The sequence below is a fragment of the Hemicordylus capensis genome, chromosome 4, assembly GCF_027244095.1.
Source record: "Hemicordylus capensis ecotype Gifberg chromosome 4, rHemCap1.1.pri, whole genome shotgun sequence".
Taxonomy (NCBI): domain Eukaryota; kingdom Metazoa; phylum Chordata; class Lepidosauria; order Squamata; family Cordylidae; genus Hemicordylus; species Hemicordylus capensis.
Genome location: NC_069660.1, coordinates 104,136,306 through 104,156,820, shown reverse-complemented (window position 1 = coordinate 104,156,820; position 20,515 = coordinate 104,136,306). Strand labels below are relative to the sequence as shown.

The window sequence follows — 20,515 nt, the reverse complement described above, 5'->3', positions numbered from 1 at the left end:
GAAAACACACATTTTCTTTTCTACTCTCCTTCCCAGAATTTCCCTGAGGCTATTTTTCTATCATAAGGCACATTGAAAATGAACAATCCTTCCATCCTCTCACTCCTACCCATGGACACACCACCAAAGAACAATACACTGGCCTCAGCAGTTTCCTCTGTGTCTCTCCTCACCCCCTTTCCCCATCAGCTGGGATACGTTTCCTCATTAGCTCGTCAATAGCTCTTTAAATGTGCAGCACCAGGCCTTCTAAGGTTGCCTCTCCTCAGAAATTAGAGGCTCGCCTGGATCACGTCCAGCCCTGCAACCACAGCACGGTGCATGCCTGGGCCTGGCGCATCCTGCCGAGCGGAAGGTGGGGCTGGAACATGATCTCCCATCGCCCACACCCTCCCTTCCCTTGCAAATAGGCAAAGAAGTTCAACCCGCTACCTGAGCTGTCCATGGTGCTGCAGTCGAGCGGCTGATGTTGTTGTCGCACTGGGCTCCTCGCTGCCGCCGCCGCCGCCACTACCGCGGGGATCACCCCTTGCTTGCTGATGCTGCTGCCTCCGCCGCCGCCGGTTCGCTCCCGGCTGCCGCAGAAGTCACCGTTGCTGTCCACCAGCTGCAAAGATTCATAGCCATCATTGTTGGTCTTTTTCCGGTAGCTCCCTAGGAGACTCATGGGCGAGTCAGACAGAGGGAGTCTCCACCGACATAAAGAAGGAAACAGCAGGAGGAGGAGGAGGAAAGGGAATCACAAGTGCATTAACCTTCCCCAAGAGGCGGAGGCGGCAGCAGCCACACACCCAGAGCGGGGCTGTAGCCCCAGCAGGGCCTTGCTTGGCTAGCTGGGTGTGTGCGGCTGCCACCCCGCCCCTCTTCCCCCGTCCCCGCCTCTCTGCCTGCAAGCTATTGGAGAAGCCTTGGCAAGGCACGCCTTGCCGGCTGCTGCACACATGAGCCGGGTCCTTTCGGCAAGGAGCCCGTTGCTTGCTGGAGACGATGACCGGAAGCAATCCAGGAGGTGCCTTAGCTGTGCCTGCGTGCGGTTGCTGCTTCGCTCTCTCCATCCTGCACATAGCTACGGAAAGGGACCGCAGCAATGGGGCATCGCTCGCCAGGCGGAAACAGGCAGTTCTTCAACGGAATGGGGATACAGCGGTAGGAGAACGTTTCGTTCCAAATATAAATATTTCGTTCCAAATCTGTAGAGGCGAGCCTACTGCACAATCACTATTAAAGAACTGGAGTTTTTAGCTCTAGATTCCCGAGCCAGTTGGGCGCGGGTGTCGAAGTGAATGTGACACGCCCCTAGACAACGCTTGCAAAATGGATTGTAGCTGCTATAAGCGTACACCACAAAAAGATGAGCGTTAGTTAGTTGTCCTCCTTCCAGGGGCGTAACAAGGTTGGAGTGGGCCTAGGGACAAGATTTTAAATTGGTCCCCTCGCTGCTGGCTGCTCAGGGCTGTAGCCAGTGTTCCCTCTATTTTTTTCATCAGTGAGCTGAATGAGTTTTGTTCTGAGCGTCAGTATCAAGGGAGTGTGTGCACCTGTGTATTATTATGCACCACTATAGATCTAACACACACACACACACACACACACACACACACACACACACCATAAATATGGAAGGAAAGGAGTGTACTTTACAATTCTGTTTATCTGTCTTCTATTTTAATAGCAATTGCATTTGCCATTGGTGGTTAAAAGTGGCCTATAAAATCATTTTTAAAACTTATCTAAGTTTATTTAAATTTGAGCTCATCTTTGCTTTCTTGCTCTTAGCTGTAAAATGCTGATTGCCTAAGTTTTAGTTGCCCCTACAATTGAATAGTTAGTAACAGTAAAGTGTGCTGTTGTGTCGGTTTTGACTGCTGGCGACCACAGAGCCCTGTGGTTGTCTTTGGTGGAATACAGGAGGGGTTTACCATTGCCTCCTTCCACGCAGTATGAGATTATGCCTTTCAGCCTCTTCCTATATCGCTGCTGCCTAATATAGGAGTTTCCCATAGTCTGGGGAACATACCAGCGGGGATTCAAACCAGCAACTGCTGGCTTGATAATCAAGTAATTTCCCTGCTGCGCCATTAGTAACAGTAGGCTTGCCATTTCCTTCCAGATATCCTGGAGATTGGAGATAACACATGCCTTCGATTAACCAAACTAGCTGCTTGCTAGAAGGGAATGTTAAATAAGGGCCTTAACTGTAGATTTATTTTCTACATTTTTGTTCCATCTTTTGGATCTGATTCAAACCTAAAGGCAGGTAATAATATCAGACATTTATAGATAAACATGAGAATATAGGAAGCTGCTATTACTGAGTCAGATCACTGGTCCATCTAGCTCAGTATTGTCTACACAGACTGGCAGTAGCTTCTCCAGTATTGTAGGCAGGAATCTCTCTCAGCCCTGTTTCGGAGATACCATGGAGGGAACTTCAAACCTTCAGTGTGCAAGCATGCAGGACTGAATCCTCACATTTTCACAATTAAGACTTTTCATGCTCTTTAAAGGTATCCAATGCTCTCTTCGCCCCAAGTTTGCTTCACAGGGCAGCAGATTGTCATATATGGAGTAACCCCAGTTTTTTAGGATTGAAAAACAAACATTTCAAGGGCTTTTAAAATGAGTTTCCTGTGATGAAGCAAGTGTATAAAAATAGACTTTTGGTGGGGGAGTGGGAAATGCTTAATGTTCGTTTTAGCAATTTGTGACGCCACTTTCAAGATTGAGGATATTTCAGTCCAGTACAAGCTTATTAAAAAGGCTATAGGTTATTTATATATTAACTTCTGTTACAAGCACAAAGCAAAATAAAATATTTATTATGAGAAACATATTGCAAAAGAACCATTTTTTCATATTTTGCTATGTAAGCAATTTTGAGAACTTTTGTTGCTAAAAAGCAGCCTAAAAATATTTTAAATAACAAATATAAGCCAAAGATGCAAGAAGGAAACCCCACAGACCACCAGATTAGAACTACAAGCAGTTTGGTGTCTTCAAACTTTACTAAACAGCCAGCACATGGTAAAACTCTCTCTCAATCTCTCACACACACATACTCAAACACACGTGACATGAGTTCCAAACCAGGGAAGGAAGTGAGGGTGGGAGAAAAAACACAAGCAAGCGCACACACACACACAGAGTCCTTTCCTCCCCACAGTCCTTTTTCCTCCCCTCCCCTCTACAATCTACACAAACATAGCTACAATCTACACACACAGCCAGACAAGAGCATGTCTTGTCCCCTCTCCTCCTGAGCACTCCTGTGACCTCCACTTCTGGCTCCTCTAAAGTTTCATGCTGGTGGCTTGAGCAGGGCCGTGCACATGTTCTCTCTCCCAGCGCTGCTGCACTGGAGCTCCTAGCAGAGGTCCCTCCCCCAGTTTTCCCATTGGGCAAGGAAGCCTGGAGGGAGGCAGAAGGGAAGAGAAGCTGCTTGCTCCCAGCTCACAACATCCATGAACATGCACGGAAGCAGCTGCTTGGCAAAAGGAAGCTAGCTTGTCCGACCAGTGAGTAGGAGGACAAGCAGGCGAGAGGGCGAGCAGGGCAAGAGGGACTGGCCTGGGACCAATCGCCCTCCCTTGTCCAATGGAATCTACGTCTCTGCTCCTTCCCCACTGCCACAAGAACCATCCTGGTGGTTGGTCAGACCAGAAGTCCATCCAGTTCAGCACTCTGCTTCCCAAGGCAGCCTACCAAATGCCTCTGAGAATTCCACAAGCAGGATTGGAAGGCTATAGCATGTCCCCCCACCCTGTTGGTGCCTCTTTCCCCATTCCATTCCCTGATGCAAAACCCCTTCCAGCCTTTCTTACAGATGTTTCCCTAGCTTTTCACTTTTTAAGGACCAAAATAAATAGATTTAAGCAAAAGTTGAGGAAGAAAAATGTACAAATATATACCACACTTGGGGTTTATAATTCAAAAATGTACAGTTTAAACAAAGAGTGAAGTAGATGGGGTTGCTACTCCAAGCTATCTACAATGCAAGAAAGATCTGGCTGCTAAAGCACCAGATCACACCAATTACTCAGTAATAAACCCCACTGAGTTCAACTGGCTTACCCCCATGTAAACGTACATAGGATTGAAGATGTGGCAATGAGAAGGGCTCTACTAGCCTATCTGCAGTCAGAGAAAAGCAAAAAGAAAGAAGAGACAACCATAGCACTTCGATGATGGGGGCGGGACTGGTTTTGAGACAGAAACATCCTCTTTCCTGCAGTGACACAATATATTAATAAGCCTTAGGGAACCTATGAGGAAGAGAAGAGGGGGCTTGTGCCTTGGCATTATTTTGAACATACCACCTATGGTTACACCATTTCAGCTATACCCTTACCCTGCCATATTACAAAGGCTGCAATCCTAAACATTCTTCTGTGTCAGTGCCTTTGTATGAGGCTGGCTTCTAATATGTAGTTTATATATAAAGATATATAAATATCTTCAGTATCAGAGGGCAACTATATGCAAATATTGTATATACAGTACTTATGTGCATCTCTGGGGTTTATTCTTCATGTGTTCCTAAATGCTCATTTATCAATTGGCTTTAATTTACTAATTTTTTAAAAAAAAAAACAAGCGTGCACTAACCAACTTGCCTAATATGGCACACATTTACAAACACTTTGCTCCACTGGGTGATTTTTGCAGCTACTCTCTTGTGTGATTCAGTGGAGAGTAGAACTTTGAAAGGTCTTTGATTGCTGAACTTTCACACACGGACACACAGAGAGCGAATGTACTGAAGCCAGCAGGGAGTAAAGAATTCTTGACATGGTGACTAGCTGCTGTAGTGAATGCTCTGATGTGTCATAGATCCGTTGACAGATCTTGGTTCACCACCTGCTGAGTCAACCCAGATCTCAAGTTTTCTAAGACAGCACTGGTACAGCTACAAAACCTCAGTCCTCCAGCTGTGGTTGGACTACGACTCCTATCATTCTCAACATTACCATTGTGGCTGGGGATGATGGGAGTTGTAGTAGAATGACAGCTGGATGGCCAAAGTTTTGCAGACTTTTTCTACAGAATGATGAGCAACCTTGTCAGCTCATCAGCCGCATCAAGAACATTTAAACTGATAGTGAATTCACCATATCTGTCTGATCTCCGCTCTTAATCTGAATCCATTCCTATGATGCATCTAGCACATCCGAAGACCAGGAGAGCTGGTCTTGAGGTAGCAAGCATGACTTGTCCCCTTAGCTAAGCAGGGTCCAGCCTGGTTGCATATGAAAGGAAGACTAGAAGTGTGAGCACTGTAAGATATTCCCCTCAGGAGATGAAGCCGCTCTGGGAAGAGCAGAAGGTTTCAAGTTCTTCAAGATAGGGCTGAGAGAGATTGGCTTCTTCAAGATAGGGCTGAGAGAGATTCCTGCCTGCAACCTTGGAGAAGCCGCTGCCAGTCTGTGAAGACAATACTGAGCTAGATAGACCAATGGTCTGACTCAGTATATGGCAGGATTCCTATGTTTCTGTTGTCTCATTTTCCAGGAATGTGGTGGTATGGAAACCTTAACCTACTCTTCTGTGCACTTTCCATATTGACTATCCATATTGTGAGTATCAGCCCACAGATCATGTAAGTAGTTGTTTTCATAGCTCCTTAAGGTGAGCTGCGGTCACCTGGTCCTATGTGTTGGCAGACTGAAGTCTAGGGTTATTACAGCCCTGAAAAACTGAGCTCATCACTTACCAACAGAACACAGATGAGCCAGCACTGGTACAGCTACTCCCCACCCTGTACCCATAACACATCTACAGTGCCAGGGCCACAAAGTGCCATACACACCACAAACCAATAGGAATAACACCACACTTGTCTATCCTCCACTACACTCTCATCCTTTCAATACTTCAGTACTTAATAATTCAATCTTTTAAAATTCCTTTCAGGTTATAACCTAATGTCACGCACTGGCTTGGAATCACAGTCTCCAACCGCCTCCCTTCCTCTGATCCTGTTCATAGGCTATGGAAATGGCCTCAGATGTGCTGGTGAGGGTCTTTAATTGTCACCCTATTCCTCTATCAGTTGTCAGGGAGAGGACTGAGACTGCTCCTCACTGGGAGACTCTAAGTCCAAATCACTCCCATCTCTCCAGACCTCCTCATCCCTCGCCATCCAAGCCTTAAATAAAGCCCTGCAATCAAGGCAATCCCAACCACCCTCTCCAATGTAGCTGCCTGCATCCACCCTCCTTCAGCTGTTGCCTGTCTTGTCAGCTGTTAAGGCCCTGCCTTCTCCTCTTTGCCACCAGGAGGCAACCTGTTGGGCCATCCTGGCCCATCTACGGTCTGTGTGTTCCTGTGTGTCGTGGCTCTCCCTGGCAACTGTGTAGGGTCCTAGCTGACTTCGCCTGTACCCAGGGGCTGTATTGCCTCCATCTTTTTGGCCCCACCAACTGGGTGAGTACTTGGGCTCACCCATGGCCAGCGGGAAAGCCCAGCACCTATAAAGCCCTAAACAGCTTAGGTGTTGGGTATTTAATATATCATCTTCTTCACCATGAGTCCCACCGCCCATTGAGATAATTTGGAGAGGTTCATCTGCAGTTGCCACTGGCTCATCTGTTGGCTACGGGGGATGGGCTTTCTCTGTTGCTTCCTCAAGACTCTGGAATATGCTCCCAGATTAAATAAGAGCCTCCCCATCTCTGACAACTTTTAAAAAGTCTCTAAATTCACATTTATTCACCCAAGCTTTTAAAATGTTCTGTGGTTTTAAATTGTTCTAAGTGGTTTTCATTTTAATCCGCTTTATGTTGTTGTAAACTGCCTGGAGATGGACATTAGGGGTGGTCTACAATTTTTTTTAAAAGCTAAAGCTAATGAAAAAGCATTTAGGAAATGTTTCCTTAGAACACCTATATTAAGCAAGCCTTTTCCCTGAAAATATGCAAGACAAACCATCAAGGCAAGAGGATGCTTTTTAGTTATATTTAAGGATGACAAGACACTAATTAATACTAAAAGGATTTTGACAGAGTCATTTTTAGCAGTCTGTGGTGCGCTCCAATAATTATGGGCTTTCCCAGTCTCCCCACCCCCTTCATTCAGAGAGAAACAAAATGGTCATACTATACGGATAGACTTACATTAGCAACACAGATAGACACATGTGTCTTTCATTTTACCATCTCTCATAACATTTGCTTAACTTTTCCTCAAACCCCTTCATACGTTCTTGAGCAGTTTAGGCAGTTACAAAATCTGATTCATCAAAACTAAAAAGAGCTATCTATGGAAACAGTTTTGATGATTGATCAAACATTAATATTTGTTTCCAAGTCTTTCATCAAAATTCTTTCTTCATGTGGTTCAACAGCATTTGAATTAAGTTTTAATTTTAAATGTGTTGCCTTCCCACAATTCTTAAGCAGGAGGCAAACTGATGCGGTCACCTCAAGCAACTGATTATCAGGGGGTTGGGCAGAGGCAGTGCAGGGGCAATACCCTCCCCCTCCAATTTGTTACTTGGCAGCTGTGCAAAGAGCCACTCCTCCTGGATTTGAGAAGGAAGAAGGGGACGGAATGGAGGGAAATGTATAGGAGAAAAGAACGGCAGAAGCTGCTCCCAAATAGTTCCCAAATAGTGGTACTCCAGATGTTGCTGAACTACAACTTCCATCATCCCCAGACACAATAACTTGTAGCTGGGGGTGATGGGTTGCAGTTTAGCAACATCTGGAATACCACTGGTTGGGAACCCCTACTCTAGGCTATCACTCTCCTCTCCTATTCTGACCACCTCCTTTCAAATACAGTGTATGGAGGAAGAGGACTGAGCAGCACTTTGCTGCCACTTTGCTGCACTGAACAGCAGAAGGAGACAAGAGGGTAGCAACCCACCTCAGGCACCGTGTAGTATTGGGCCACCCCTGTTGTCAGGAAGGCAGATCTGGCTCATCTCTTTATAGCAAATCAGAAGAACTGAGGGTGCCTTATTTGGGAGAGGAATATTGGATTCCAACTTGCCTGGAAGCCAGGCCCTGTCATTAGAAGTCTTCTCTTCCTCCCCTTCACTGACTCCCAGAACCAAGGAGTTGAGCATTTAATGATGCGGAACTTAGATATATACTTTTGTAGCCAGTAGGAAAACACAGCTGTAGCAAATAATACATGCTATGAATGACAACTTCCAGTGTTCCTCTGTAGTTACTTTTGCCTTAGCTACATTAACCTAGAGGAGGATGAATTATTTAGACATAAATTATAATCGGAGGTGTCGCACACAAGTAGTGCAATGCATATATTTCACTTATTATAATGTATTAACATTTATACACTAACAGCATTATAAAGAAAACCCTGCTGAATTGCTTAGACTACTCCACATAAGCTGCTGAACCAACAATTGTAGTGCCAGCATAATGCTCATACATATCATTTGTATGGCCTGTATCAAATTTTATGCATATGCATATGCAGGAGACACATTGATCACATCAATTAGCCCTACATTTCCACAATGGTCAGTGAACATGTACTGCTACAGGCCAGCTTCAATGGATGCACATTGTCTAGCACAGCAAGATGCTGCATTTCAATACACATCAAATATGTCAGTCTATATAAAAAGCATACAACTGTGGGCTTCCACCGAGACAGCATTAAAATTATTCAGCCTATCCTGTCTTCTCTGAGTGCAGTTTACTGAAGTAGTTAAAGAACTTCATTCATTATTAGTTAATAACAGGCTTATTAGTTACTAAGATTCCCAGTTAGCAGCCTCTATTTTAGTGATTATATTTAAACTTCTGTAAATGAGATCTGTAGAACACTTTTGTGTAAATGTTTTAAGAAAATATTTACATTTTTTTAAAAAGAAGATGAATAGGTGTATGTGAAGACCTAATGATCTAATACTACTACTATGGATATTTATATACCACCCTTCAACCAAAGTTCTCAAAGCATTTTACATTGAAAAATAAATAATACATAAATAAGTTGGTTCCCTGTCCCCAAAGGCAACAGCCATTGGAAGGATGCTGTGCTGGGATTGAGATATGGCCAGTTGCTCTCCCCCTGCTAAATAAAGAGAATCACCACTTTTAAAAGATGCCTCTTTGCTCAGTTAGCAGGGTTTAATTCATTTAATAAATGAATTAAAATGTGATGTCAGAGTAAAGGCCCATGACCCTCAAAGCTTAAGTGAAAAAAGAATCCAGGCAGCAGGGAACAGTACATTAAGGATAGAGCTTCATCTGAAACTAGACTTGGAACCCACTTTCAATGGCCATAGCAGGCGATATTATATATGTCTTTGAGCACATAAATGAGTGTCTTTGAGCACATGCAATGTGTTTTTTCTTCACCACTTAATACCAGATCTGCAATCACACATCTGAGACTGGAAGAAGGGCTTCTTCCAGGCACAGTTATTATGTTAGACATTAAGGGACTAATTCAAGGTCTGTTCAGAGAGTTTGAGACTTCTTGAATATTCACCAATTAATTGGTCCTTTAAATATTCAGGTCTTGACCAAAGATTTTGAATGTTTTAGGCAAGAATGCCACACAGCCTTCCTGGCTCTGTTTCCACTCCTTCAGGATAGCAGGGTGTCCTTGTTTATGTCATAGATGCTGCTAGTGATGTTGTGCTCATCTATCCCAGCAAAATGGCCAGACCAGACTGATGGCAAACACAGCCCTGAAAGGACAGAACTAGATCTGTAAATGAGCACATAGGAGCCTAGGGCCGAGTGCCTTTTGCAGGCTCATATAAAAGACACAAGTTTTCCATTTGTTCAGCAGGCGGGTTCATCATCATAACTTAGCCCTTCCATATACTTTATCACCATCTGATGGAGAGTTTACTAGAATACATTTAACATGCAATCAAAACCTAGCTCAAGACTCACTCAAGTTTTCCATTCACAAGCCTTTCATATGCCTTGAGGTGGACATGCTCTCTGAAACATAGTTGGTGGGGAGAATTAAAGTTGCTTATTCTGTCTCTCCAACAGTCTATTATATATACACACAAAAGTTTCATAATTATTTTCTAATACTCTCAGCTTCCCATCCATTTTTGCCTGCCTTGTATTCATCTTCATTGTTTCACTGTATAACACAATTTTTCCCTCCTTATTTATTATTTTCTCAAGCCTTTTCATTTGAACAGTAGTTACCAAGTATTTTCAGTCTGCAAGTCACTGTATTGTTCCTCTTATTAAAGAGAATGTGGGTGAATTCATACTGGATGTATGAAGCAGGAAGTGGGGGGAAAATCAATGAATTGTTGAGCACACATTCATAGAATATATCTGTTTCACTGCTGAATTTTAGAAGTGTTTGTAAAGACTGTCCAGATGGCCTACCTTCAAGAAAAGTTAATTTTACCCAACTTGTAAAGAGCTCTCAATCTGCATTACCTTAAGAAAGACATTTTTCCAGACAATGAGTGCCTCTTAATAGCCAAAAATGCCACCACCCCCTACCCCCTCCAATTGGACTGCGATTGTTTCTTTTAGGGCAGCTGTGCTAGCAGACAAGAAACACTGGCAGTTTGAAATGGAAAACGTGTTTGTATGTAGGGTTATGCTTGCTTCTAAAAACTACACCTGGCAAGCCCTTTCATTTTGTATACCTCGTCCTATTTTTCAGTGAAGCTACAACCATAAATCTAGGGTGCTGTTGCGTTTTTAAATAAGGGTAATCTAGAGCCACCTAATGGTGCAGTGGAACTAAGAGGCCATCACTTTTTCTATCACCTTTCCCAGCCATGGAAGGTTGGAAACAGGCCTGTCGTTGCTTAACTCTGAGGGATCCAAGGCAGGCTTCTTCAGAAGTGGTCTAATGATTGCCTCCTTCAGACAAGGGAGCATCCTACCCTCAGAGAAGCATTTATGATCTCTTCCAGGCCCTCTACAACAGCCTCCCTTTAAGGCATTTTGTAGATTTAAATGGCAAAACCTCTAGGCAAGGTAACTAACTGGGTAATTTTCCCTATACAAGCATCAGAGCTGAGAGAAAGAAGGTGGAAGTAGTTATATTGACGTGTTCAGAGATGACTTGCTTGTGGAAGGGCAAAGAGAGCTGTGGCTGAATATACTAATCATGAGCCTCTTCACTCAGAACTTAAAATCACACACTTGGAAGCCTCAAAATTGTACAGAACAAAACCTAAAGAAATATTTACTCCCTTCTTATGGAAAAAGAATCTGCTTGTTTTCACAAAACACTTTAAGACCCTCAATGCTTAAGAGGAAAAAAGAGGGCTCACCTTTTAACTACAAGGATAAAAGATCGGAAATGCTCAGTTGTTTGACCTTAGAATAGGGGTACCTCGATATATGGCTTTAGGCACTCTTGGGTGTCTCTTGGCAAGAGCTTTATTAAACATTTCCATCAGCAAGCATGTCCCAGGTCTTAAGCCCCACCTTCAGGCAGCAGATCTGGAATACCAGAACAATGGTACATCTGCTGGTAGCCTCCAGACTGGATTACTGCAATGTGCTCTATGTGGGGCTGCCTTTGTATGTAGTCCGGAAACAACAATTGGTACAGAATGCGGCAGCCAGGCTCGTCTCTGGGTCATCTAGGAGAGACCATATTACTCCCGTATTGAAGGAGTTACACTGGCTACCGATATGTTTCTGGGCAAAAAACAAGGTGTTAGTTATAACCTATAAAGCCTGAAACAGCTTGGGCCCTGGGTATTTAAGAGAACGTATTCTTCGTCATGAACCCCACCACCCACTGAAATCATCAGGAGAGGTCTGTCCCCAGTTGCTACCAGCTTGTCTGGTGGCTACTCGGGGACAGGCCTTCCTCATGTGCTCCCCATGGGGAGCTGCTGCCCCAAAGCTTTGGAATGCGCTTCTGCTGAAATAAGAGTCTGACAGTTTTTAAAAAATCTTTAAAGACACATCTGTTCATCCAGGCTTTTAATTAAATACTATTTTAATAGTTTTAACATTGTTTTAAAACATTGTTTTAAACTTTTAAATTGTTGTAATGTTCTAACTTCTTTGCTGTCATTTAGTTTGTTTTGTTGTAAGCTGCCTGGAGATGTAAGTTTTGGGCAGTATAAATATATTATTATTATTATTATTATTATTACTACATTTATATCCTACTCTTCCTTCAAGGAGCCCAGAGCGGTGTACTACATACTTGAGTTTCTCCTCACAACAACCCTGTGAAGTAGGTTAGGCTGAGAGAGAAGTGACTGGCCCAGAGTCACCCAGCTAGTTTCATGGCTGAATGGGGATTTGAACTCAGGTCTACCCAGTCCTAGACCAGCCCAGGAAGATAGGGCTCAAGCTAGACACTCACCCCTAAAGACCAGCTAATTATTTGTATAAGCTTGTTCTTGCCAGAATGAAAAGGGCATTTACCTTAGCATGCCTGAATGTGTTGCCCTCAGCTCTTTTAGAGGGTTGCTATCTTGATATTACTTTTTCTCAGTGGGTATGCCTGTGTCAGTCAGGAGAGGTTGATCATGTGCTGCTCCACTGTTTGTTTTATAGGTATATTTGGTTGTCACTTTTGTTACCTATTTTGTCTAAATTCCCAGGTAGACCATCGACCTTTTGTGTGTCTCTTCTTTTGTCTGACAGTAATATTAATATTTCTGTCATGGTGGCAAAATTTGGTTACATCGCAAGCTGTGTAAGGAAGTAATTGGTAAAATCATGAGTATTGGTTGTATTGTATATTGTTATATTCTGAACTGTGTTCTGTAATAAAGTACAGGTAAAATCACGATTGCTATGTTATTACTTAATGTGTTATATATTTTTGTCTGGTTGATGACTGTAATAAAGATTCCATTCCGTTCCATAAGCTCCACCCTCACACTTAGGAGGGGGGGAAAGGCAGGAATTGTAGGGCTGTAATCAGGTGCAAACTTACTTAAGCGGTAAGGCTAAGTGAGACCTAATTCAGAGTAAACATGTGTATACTACAATCCTCTACATACTTACCTGGGAGTAAAGCCTTACTATAGATAACCAGGCTTACTTCCCAGCAAACATGCTTTGAATTGCTCTGCACTGATTACTATGCATGGCATGATGCTCAGCATATCTGCAACCTGATTCTGTACATACTTACTTGGATGTAAGTCTCATTTTATTTTATTTTTTATTTTTTTTATTGGTTATATTTGTACACTATCCCAAATTTCTCTGCATGGTTTACAGCAAAATAAAACAAATTAAAACAGAAATTAAAACCTTAAAACAATTTAAAACCACAAGGCTGGTTAAAAGGCTTGGCTGAATAAATGTACCTTTAAAGACATTTTAAAAGTTTTCAGAGATTGGGGAAGCTCTTCAGCAGGTAGAGCATTCCAGAGACTCAAAGTGGTAACGGAGAAGGGCCATCCCTGTGTGGGAACATTCAGTGGGAACACTTACTCCTAAATAAATGCATTTAGGACAGCTGTCTTATTATGATTAAGCTGCCTTTTTAGGCTTGGAGAGAAATTATCTGATTTTTCCTTTGCATAGGGTGCTCTTCTTACAGATTGAGGCTCTCCACACGAGCAATGTGGAGAGCCAAGGAGGATTTGGTGGGCTCTCCCTGCTCTGCATTCTCTCCTTGGCCTCCTCTCTCTGCACATGAGCACTCTGACCTCCCTGGGTGACCGGATTGGCCACACACACGATGACCGGCTCCATCACGGAGCCGGTTGGAGCGGCAAGGATCGGGGGCCCCCTGGACTCTGGAAGTCCCAGCATGGCCCACACAAGTGTGCAGGGCATTCTTGAAGGACCCCTGACAACGGAAGGCTTGTTGTAGCCTCCCTGTCAGGGGTCTGCTTGTATGTTGCTGCAGCACAGAGGCACACAATCACCAAAACAGGGTTAGCGGCACACTTGCTCCGCTAACTTCATTTTAGGGGAGCGTTATTTAGGCGGGCTAGTCTCTGAGCTACCAAAGCCTCTGAGACAACAGCTTTAATCTGCTACACCAGTATTCAAAACAGAGCACACCGTGTTTTGCATGCAGATTTGGGCTTTTCAGCTCCCCCTTCCAGTAGCAAACTTCCACAGTCCCCAAAAGTTGGACCCTTTAAAGCAGCACCCTATAATGCAACTGGCTGCCATCAAGTAGCTGCCATTGGCAAAACCTCTCTCCAAGTATGTGCGGACTCATGCTGTATGTGCTTGGCTAGCTATTAATATATACTTTTGAATGTCAAATTGGTTGGTATACTTGAGGTTATTCAAACATAAAGTCTCAGAAGCAGCTATTTTAAGGCCACATATTTCCTTAAGAGTATAGTAAGTGGCCCCTACTGAGTAAATGTGTACAATCAGGCTGCAATTCAAAATTAAGTCAGTTTTACAGTCAATCCTCTCCCACTCCTTGGGCCAGACGGTAATCTCTGAATTGCATAAACAAAACATTTCTGTCTTTTTCTTCATAATGCAACAAAAATACCAGTTACATAAGAACAGCCCTGCTGGATCAGACCCAAGGCCAGTCTAGTCCAGCATCTTGTTTCACACAGTGGCCCACCTGATGCCTCTGCAAAGTCCACAGGCCAGAGCTGATGGCATGCCCTCTCTCCTACTGCTACTCCCCTGCAACTGGTAGCCATTGATGGCTATTGGCTGGAGGTGCATTCAATCTATGCTGGAGAATACATTCAACCTAGGGTGACCGGATGCAAAGGAGGATAGGTGTCCTCTTCCCTCCCCAGCTGTGTCAAAAAGGGAATACTATCAGATAGTGTTCCCCCATATGACCAAGTACAACTTGCCAGAACTGCTGCTTCTGTACCACTATTCGGAATAGGTGCTCTTTTTTTCCTTTGCATTCAATTACTCTAATTTATAACTTCATTTCTGACAACAATAGAAGTAAATATTTGGTATACTAGTCAGTTTATAACATATCCCTTTTTATGTAGCAATAGCTGTAGCTATAGCATTTTCCAGACAGCAGTCCTTAAGTCACGTATTTCTAGAGCAATCCTGTTGGCTTCAAACATAGAAGCCAATAGAGTGAATTGTACATGAAGATTGCAACTGTGTACATTTCCAGATACTAAACAGCAATTACATATCACTAATGATATGATTAACTGATAACTTGGGATGTGATGAGTGAAGGTAAGCCTCATGACCTGCTATAGGGAACTGATTAATATGTTGATGCTCCCTCACATTATAAATGCTTGTATTTACAGAAAACCTTACTCTCAATAGCTTGCTTATGGTACTCTAATATTTGCTTCCTCAGGTAAGAGCACCTGTCAAACAACATATTCATACAAAAGTGACAAGACACTTTGTGGTGATTTTGCCTCATCAGTAATCAATTCACTACAGCATAGTCAGATATTATTAAAAGCTTAGCATGAGGTACATGGAATGGGATGATGGGGAAGCAGTTCTCTCTAGCCTCTAACCACACACATAATCCCAGCACAGCCACTAGTTTGAACAACTGTTTAAGTAGCTATGTTGGAGTTCCTGGTCATCTGAATCCACTCCCAGATGAATATATGTTCCCATCCCTCACTGGCAGCATTAAAATGTAGGCTTCTCATCTATACATGTAACAGCTACAAAGAGCTGTAGGAAAAGAAAAACTTGCCTTGATAGTTTAATTGCTGATCTAAGCCCTATTTAGACATTACATTCAACTCTGACACAACAAGTGTTGTAGCAAGTGTTATGAGTGTACACAAACCTGTGTACAGGTTTCATACGCAAGTACAGCAGTACATTTCCCAGTTGTAGCATGCATTTTAGAAAGAAATCAGTACAGTCATTCACACAAAAACAAATATGGGTGTGGGGACATCAGTACAGTTGAGCAACATAACATCTGTATAGGGCTATGATAAGTTTTATAAAAGCAAATATTCTAGATGTAAAGCCTGAAATGCAGCAGGGAAATGCTTGACTAACAAGCTGAAGGTTGCTGGTTCAAATCCCTGCTGGTATGACTATGGGAAACACCTATATCGGGCAGCAGCAATATAGGAAGATGCTGAAAGGCATCATCTCATAAGGAGGCAATGGTAAACCCCTCCTGTATTCTACCAAAGAAAACCACAGGGCTCTGTGGGCACCAGGAGTCGAAATCGACTTGATGGCACACTTTACTTTAAAGCCTGATAATTAACCATTATATAGAATTTACAGTGATTCAACATGAACCCTGTCACCAATTAAGATAATCTGAGTTCATCTGCAGTTCCCACTGGCTTGTCTAGTGGTGACTTAGTGGTGAGGAGAGCTGGTCCTGTGGTAACAACCATGAATTGTCCCTTCTGCTAAGCAGGGTCCATCCTGGTTTCCATTTGAATGGGAGTCATGTGTGAGCATTATAAGATATTCCCCTCAGGCCATTCTGGGAAGAGCACCTATATGCTTGCATTCAGAAGGTTCCAAGTTCCCACCCTGACATCACCAAGATAGGGCTGAGAGAAACTCCTGCCTGCAACCTTGGAGAAACCGCTACCAGTCTGTGTAGACAATACTGAGCTAGACGGATCAATAGTCTGACTCGGCATAATACAGCATCCTATGTTGCTTTGTGAGCCTTTTCTGCACCATCTCTGATGGCCTTTCGAAGAGCATTGAAGGCCCACCTGTTCAGTCAGTTGAACTTTACATTTGTTTTTAATTTTAATCATTTGTTTTAATTGTCGATTTCTATTGTTTATAGTGGTTTTTCACCAATTGTAAGCCACCATGAGACTTTGTGTTTGGCGGTATATAAATGCAATAAATAAATAAATAAATAAATAAATAAAAATCCAAGACTGGACCACTGTATTTCTCCCTACACCTTATGGAATATTTTATGCATTGTGGCAGAAAACTTGGTTTAACACTCAGTATATATATGACAGGAAGTTATAGACCATCCATGATTATTGTACTTCTGTGAGATGCCTAAACTTGTTGTAACCTGTTTCTAGCATTGACACTTTATGTGCTTAAAACATCTTAGGTATATGTTTAAAGACATAATGTGTGGAGAGGTGTACAAGAGAAAGAGACCAATTGTTTACATTAACTATCATTGTTGAATAGTTTCATCTTAAATTACTGGCCAAAAATACACTCAATGGCCAAAGTAATAATTAGAGCCTTTCTTTTAACAAGTGATAGCAGAAGGTAATATTTGTTCAGAAGTAGAGAAAACAAACTGGAGGCAGTAATCTAGATTTATTTATTTTTAGCATAAAATTAAAAGGTGGTATGGAATGATTCTAGGGGTTGCACCTATGAAGTGTGGCTGCAGTCCAGAGGAACCCCCCCACACCTGAATCTTATTCAGAGTGCCACTCAGCAGCTGTCCTCAGAAAACTCTCACATGACTTCTTACATTCATGTAGACTTTAGGCTAAGCTACACATGCTGTTTATCCACCTAATGGCACAGTGGGAAATGACTTGCCTAGCAAGCATGAGGTTGCCAGTTCTAATCCCCTCTGGTCACCTATATCGGGCAGCAGTGATCTAGGAAGATACTGAAAGGCATCATCTCACACTGCGCAGGAGGCGGCAATGGTAAACCCCTCCTGTATTCTACCAAGGACAACCCCAGGGTTCTGTAGTTGCCAGGAGTCAACACCGACTCAATGGCACACTTTACCTTTACACATGCTGTTTAAAGTGTTAATAGCCCTGACGCTGATAGCCTAAGAACATAGGAAGCTGCCTTACACCAAGTCAGACACTTGGTCCATCTAGCACAGTACTGTCTATATTGATTCACAGTGGGTCTCCAAGGTTAAAAGCAGGAGTATCTCCAGCCCTTCATGGAAGTACCTGGGACCTTTTGCATGCAAACATGCAGATGCTCTACCACTGAGCTGTGGCACCATCCCCTAGGGAAATATTTTACAGTGCTCATATGTAGTCACCCATCCAAATGCAAACCAAGATGGACCCTGCTTAGCAAATTGTAGGGACACTTGTGGGGACATCAAACTAGTTTACCAAGCAATCTGGATTTGTAGTGTGAGAATGCCTGAAAGGGAAAGTCATGGGTGGGAGTCTGGCTTGGCACTACTGACACTTTTCCTTTAAAAAGCTCTCAAGACAGATCTCCCAAATATTTTGTAAACTCAGGGGAACTGTCGGGGCAGCTGTGCAGAAGGAAAATCTCTGGGGGGGGAATATGCATTTGCAGATGGTTGCACTTGCTCTGGATTGAAGGGTGTACATTTTAGCACCAACGTGTTAAAATGTAGTAAAATAGGGCAGCATTTCAACGATTTTTCTCAAAGAAAGTTAGGATGAAAGATGACTGTGTCCAAGAAGAGAAATGATGATACAGAAAGAAAAGGTGAAGGTAAAGATTAAATGGGAGGAAAGGAATGCTATCAAAGATTACTGGTAGCAGCAGAAATGCAATATGTACATACAGTAAGACTTTTATGCATTTACTTGGGCGAGTTCACATATAATGGCTGAAAGTATAGGGAAACCAGTTCCTATAGGAACAGTTCCTTTTATAGGAACCACCAGTTCCTGCTGAGTATGCATTCCTGCTACTGCCACTGCTGTTGTGTCATGAGAACTCAGAAATGTCAGGCAAAAAATTACTGGTACCCACCTCAGCCCAATTTCATCAAGCCACTTCAAATGTTCATATCCGTTGAAGGCCTAGCGGAGGTGGGTATCAGTCCATCCAATGTTTCTGGGTTCTCATGACATCAAAGTAGCAGCAGTGTTACCATGCTCACCTGGCTCAGTTGCACCCCTGAAACCCCATGACTTGATCTTTGGCTTGCCACTATAGCTAAACTGTTGTCTCTGCTTCTAATTAAAACCAGGCAGGCATGTCTCTCTAGTCAATGGCAAGGAGATTAGGGATGTGCATGAACCTGTTTGGAGGCCCTTTTACAGACCTCCGAACAGGTTCAAACACTGGCCAGTTCGAGGACAGGGGTGTCTTCCTTTAAGGGCAGGGGAGGCTGCACTTACCCTTCCCCCACCCTTAAAGGCAGACACCCGCCGCCTTCAAACAGGGCCCGCCCAGTTCCACGCACATCCCTAAAGGAGATTAGCCATTCTGACTTGGGTACATTCCTGATGCCCCTAAATCAATAATATGATCACAGCAGATTGGGAAATACTGTAGTTACTTGCTGCCTCTAGGCATACACAGATTTCATCAGGATAGACCAATCTCCTCCATCCATGAGACTTGGATGAAGACTCTTTAATGAGCACGTAAGGAATACCAAGAAATGCAAGGTCATTCTCATCTTACAGATAAGGACCCTAGCACTCTTCAGTATGGGTCATACTGAAAATCACCGGGTTTTGCACAAAATACCTACACTGAAATCACCCTGGCATATCCTTTGTCTTAAGAGAAATGGCTGAAAATAACTTGTTATTCAGCAGTCCAACACTCTGCAATTCCTTTTTTTTAGAGCCAAGAGAAAGATAGGAAGCTGCCTTATAGCTGTCAGACCCTTGGTCCATCTAGCTCGGTATTGTCTACAGTCTGGCAGTGGCTTCTTCAAGGTTACAGGCAGGAATCTCTCTCAGTCCTATCTGGAAAAGTTTGTATGGTTATGTGCAAAAAGACAAGAGTATCTCTTCTAAACAGCAATGGGACAAATTGTGGAAATGGGCGTTGGATGTAAACCCCCCCCCCCGATTACCTGATCTGCCTTGTAATCCCCCACCCCCGAGTTACAGTACTACCTGCATATACTTCATAACTTGTGTGTTTCCAAATTCTTGTGTGTAAATCTTTGTAGATATACCGTATCATGTACAAACAACCACTTTGTATATAATTGTGCTTTGGCAACGTACTGTATGCTTTGGTAGTTTGTTGGTTCAATAAAAAAATCTTGTCCTATCTGGAGATTCCAGGGAGTGAACTTGGTCTGCTGACAGTCTGCTGCCACTGACTGTCTTTAATAAAGTTCCTTTTTCTCCATTTAACTTTTGTCTTAACTTTGTATAATATTAACGTCTGCATAATTTCTTGTCTTAGACACTGTAATTTTTCTTTCTAATCTAGTTGAGAAAAATCAAGCATTGAAATATGTTCCTATGTTATTACATTTTCACAAGAAAGAAAGAAAAGTTGTTTCATTTAGTCTTCTTTCTACCGATGGCACAAAGGAAGGGTGGAGAGCAATCTGACCTGCATCTAGAATGTCTCCATGGTTAGTTCCTAAATTCCCTGCTTTATGTCATACATACATTGAAAGTAAGTATCTGGTCAAAGTACCTGAGCAAAGAAAGTACAATGTAGCAGGGCTTTGTACATACTACCATAATTCTTTCCCATCTGCACTGGGCAGCCTATATCCAGAGACCCACCATTCCCTGCAGTGCCAATCCCAACTCCAGTTCTGCTTGAGATCCTCCCCCAACTTCCAGTACTCAGAGGAAGATGACATTAAACACATTTAATTTTAAGGCACCACTATAAAGACTTAATCCCCCTCCCCCGCCCCCCCCACACACACCCAATCACCTTTGTTCAGCCTGCTGAACTAATTTCCTGCTGGAAATTAGACAAGGAGCACTTGTGCACTTAAAGGT

At 43.0% G+C, this 20,515-nt stretch overlaps 1 protein-coding gene across 4 annotated transcripts in view; it reads right to left on the bottom strand.

Annotated features, from left to right (window-relative positions):
• The window catches only part of DNAJC6 (DnaJ heat shock protein family (Hsp40) member C6), a 90,450-nt gene that overhangs the window by 59,870 nt on the left and 10,065 nt on the right, over positions 1 to 20,515 (bottom strand). The window contains exon 2 of one of the 4 annotated variants that reach the window (XM_053249030.1): positions 433 to 607. The exons of 1 other annotated variant lie outside the window; for it this stretch is intronic. In XM_053249030.1, the coding sequence (XP_053105005.1) occupies positions 433 to 445 (13 nt within the window). In that variant the 5' untranslated portion in view covers positions 446 to 607. Of the gene's footprint in view, positions 1 to 432; positions 850 to 20,515 lie in introns of those variants that run through there. 2 more of the 4 variants (XM_053249027.1, XM_053249031.1) reach the window with 2 other exon arrangements.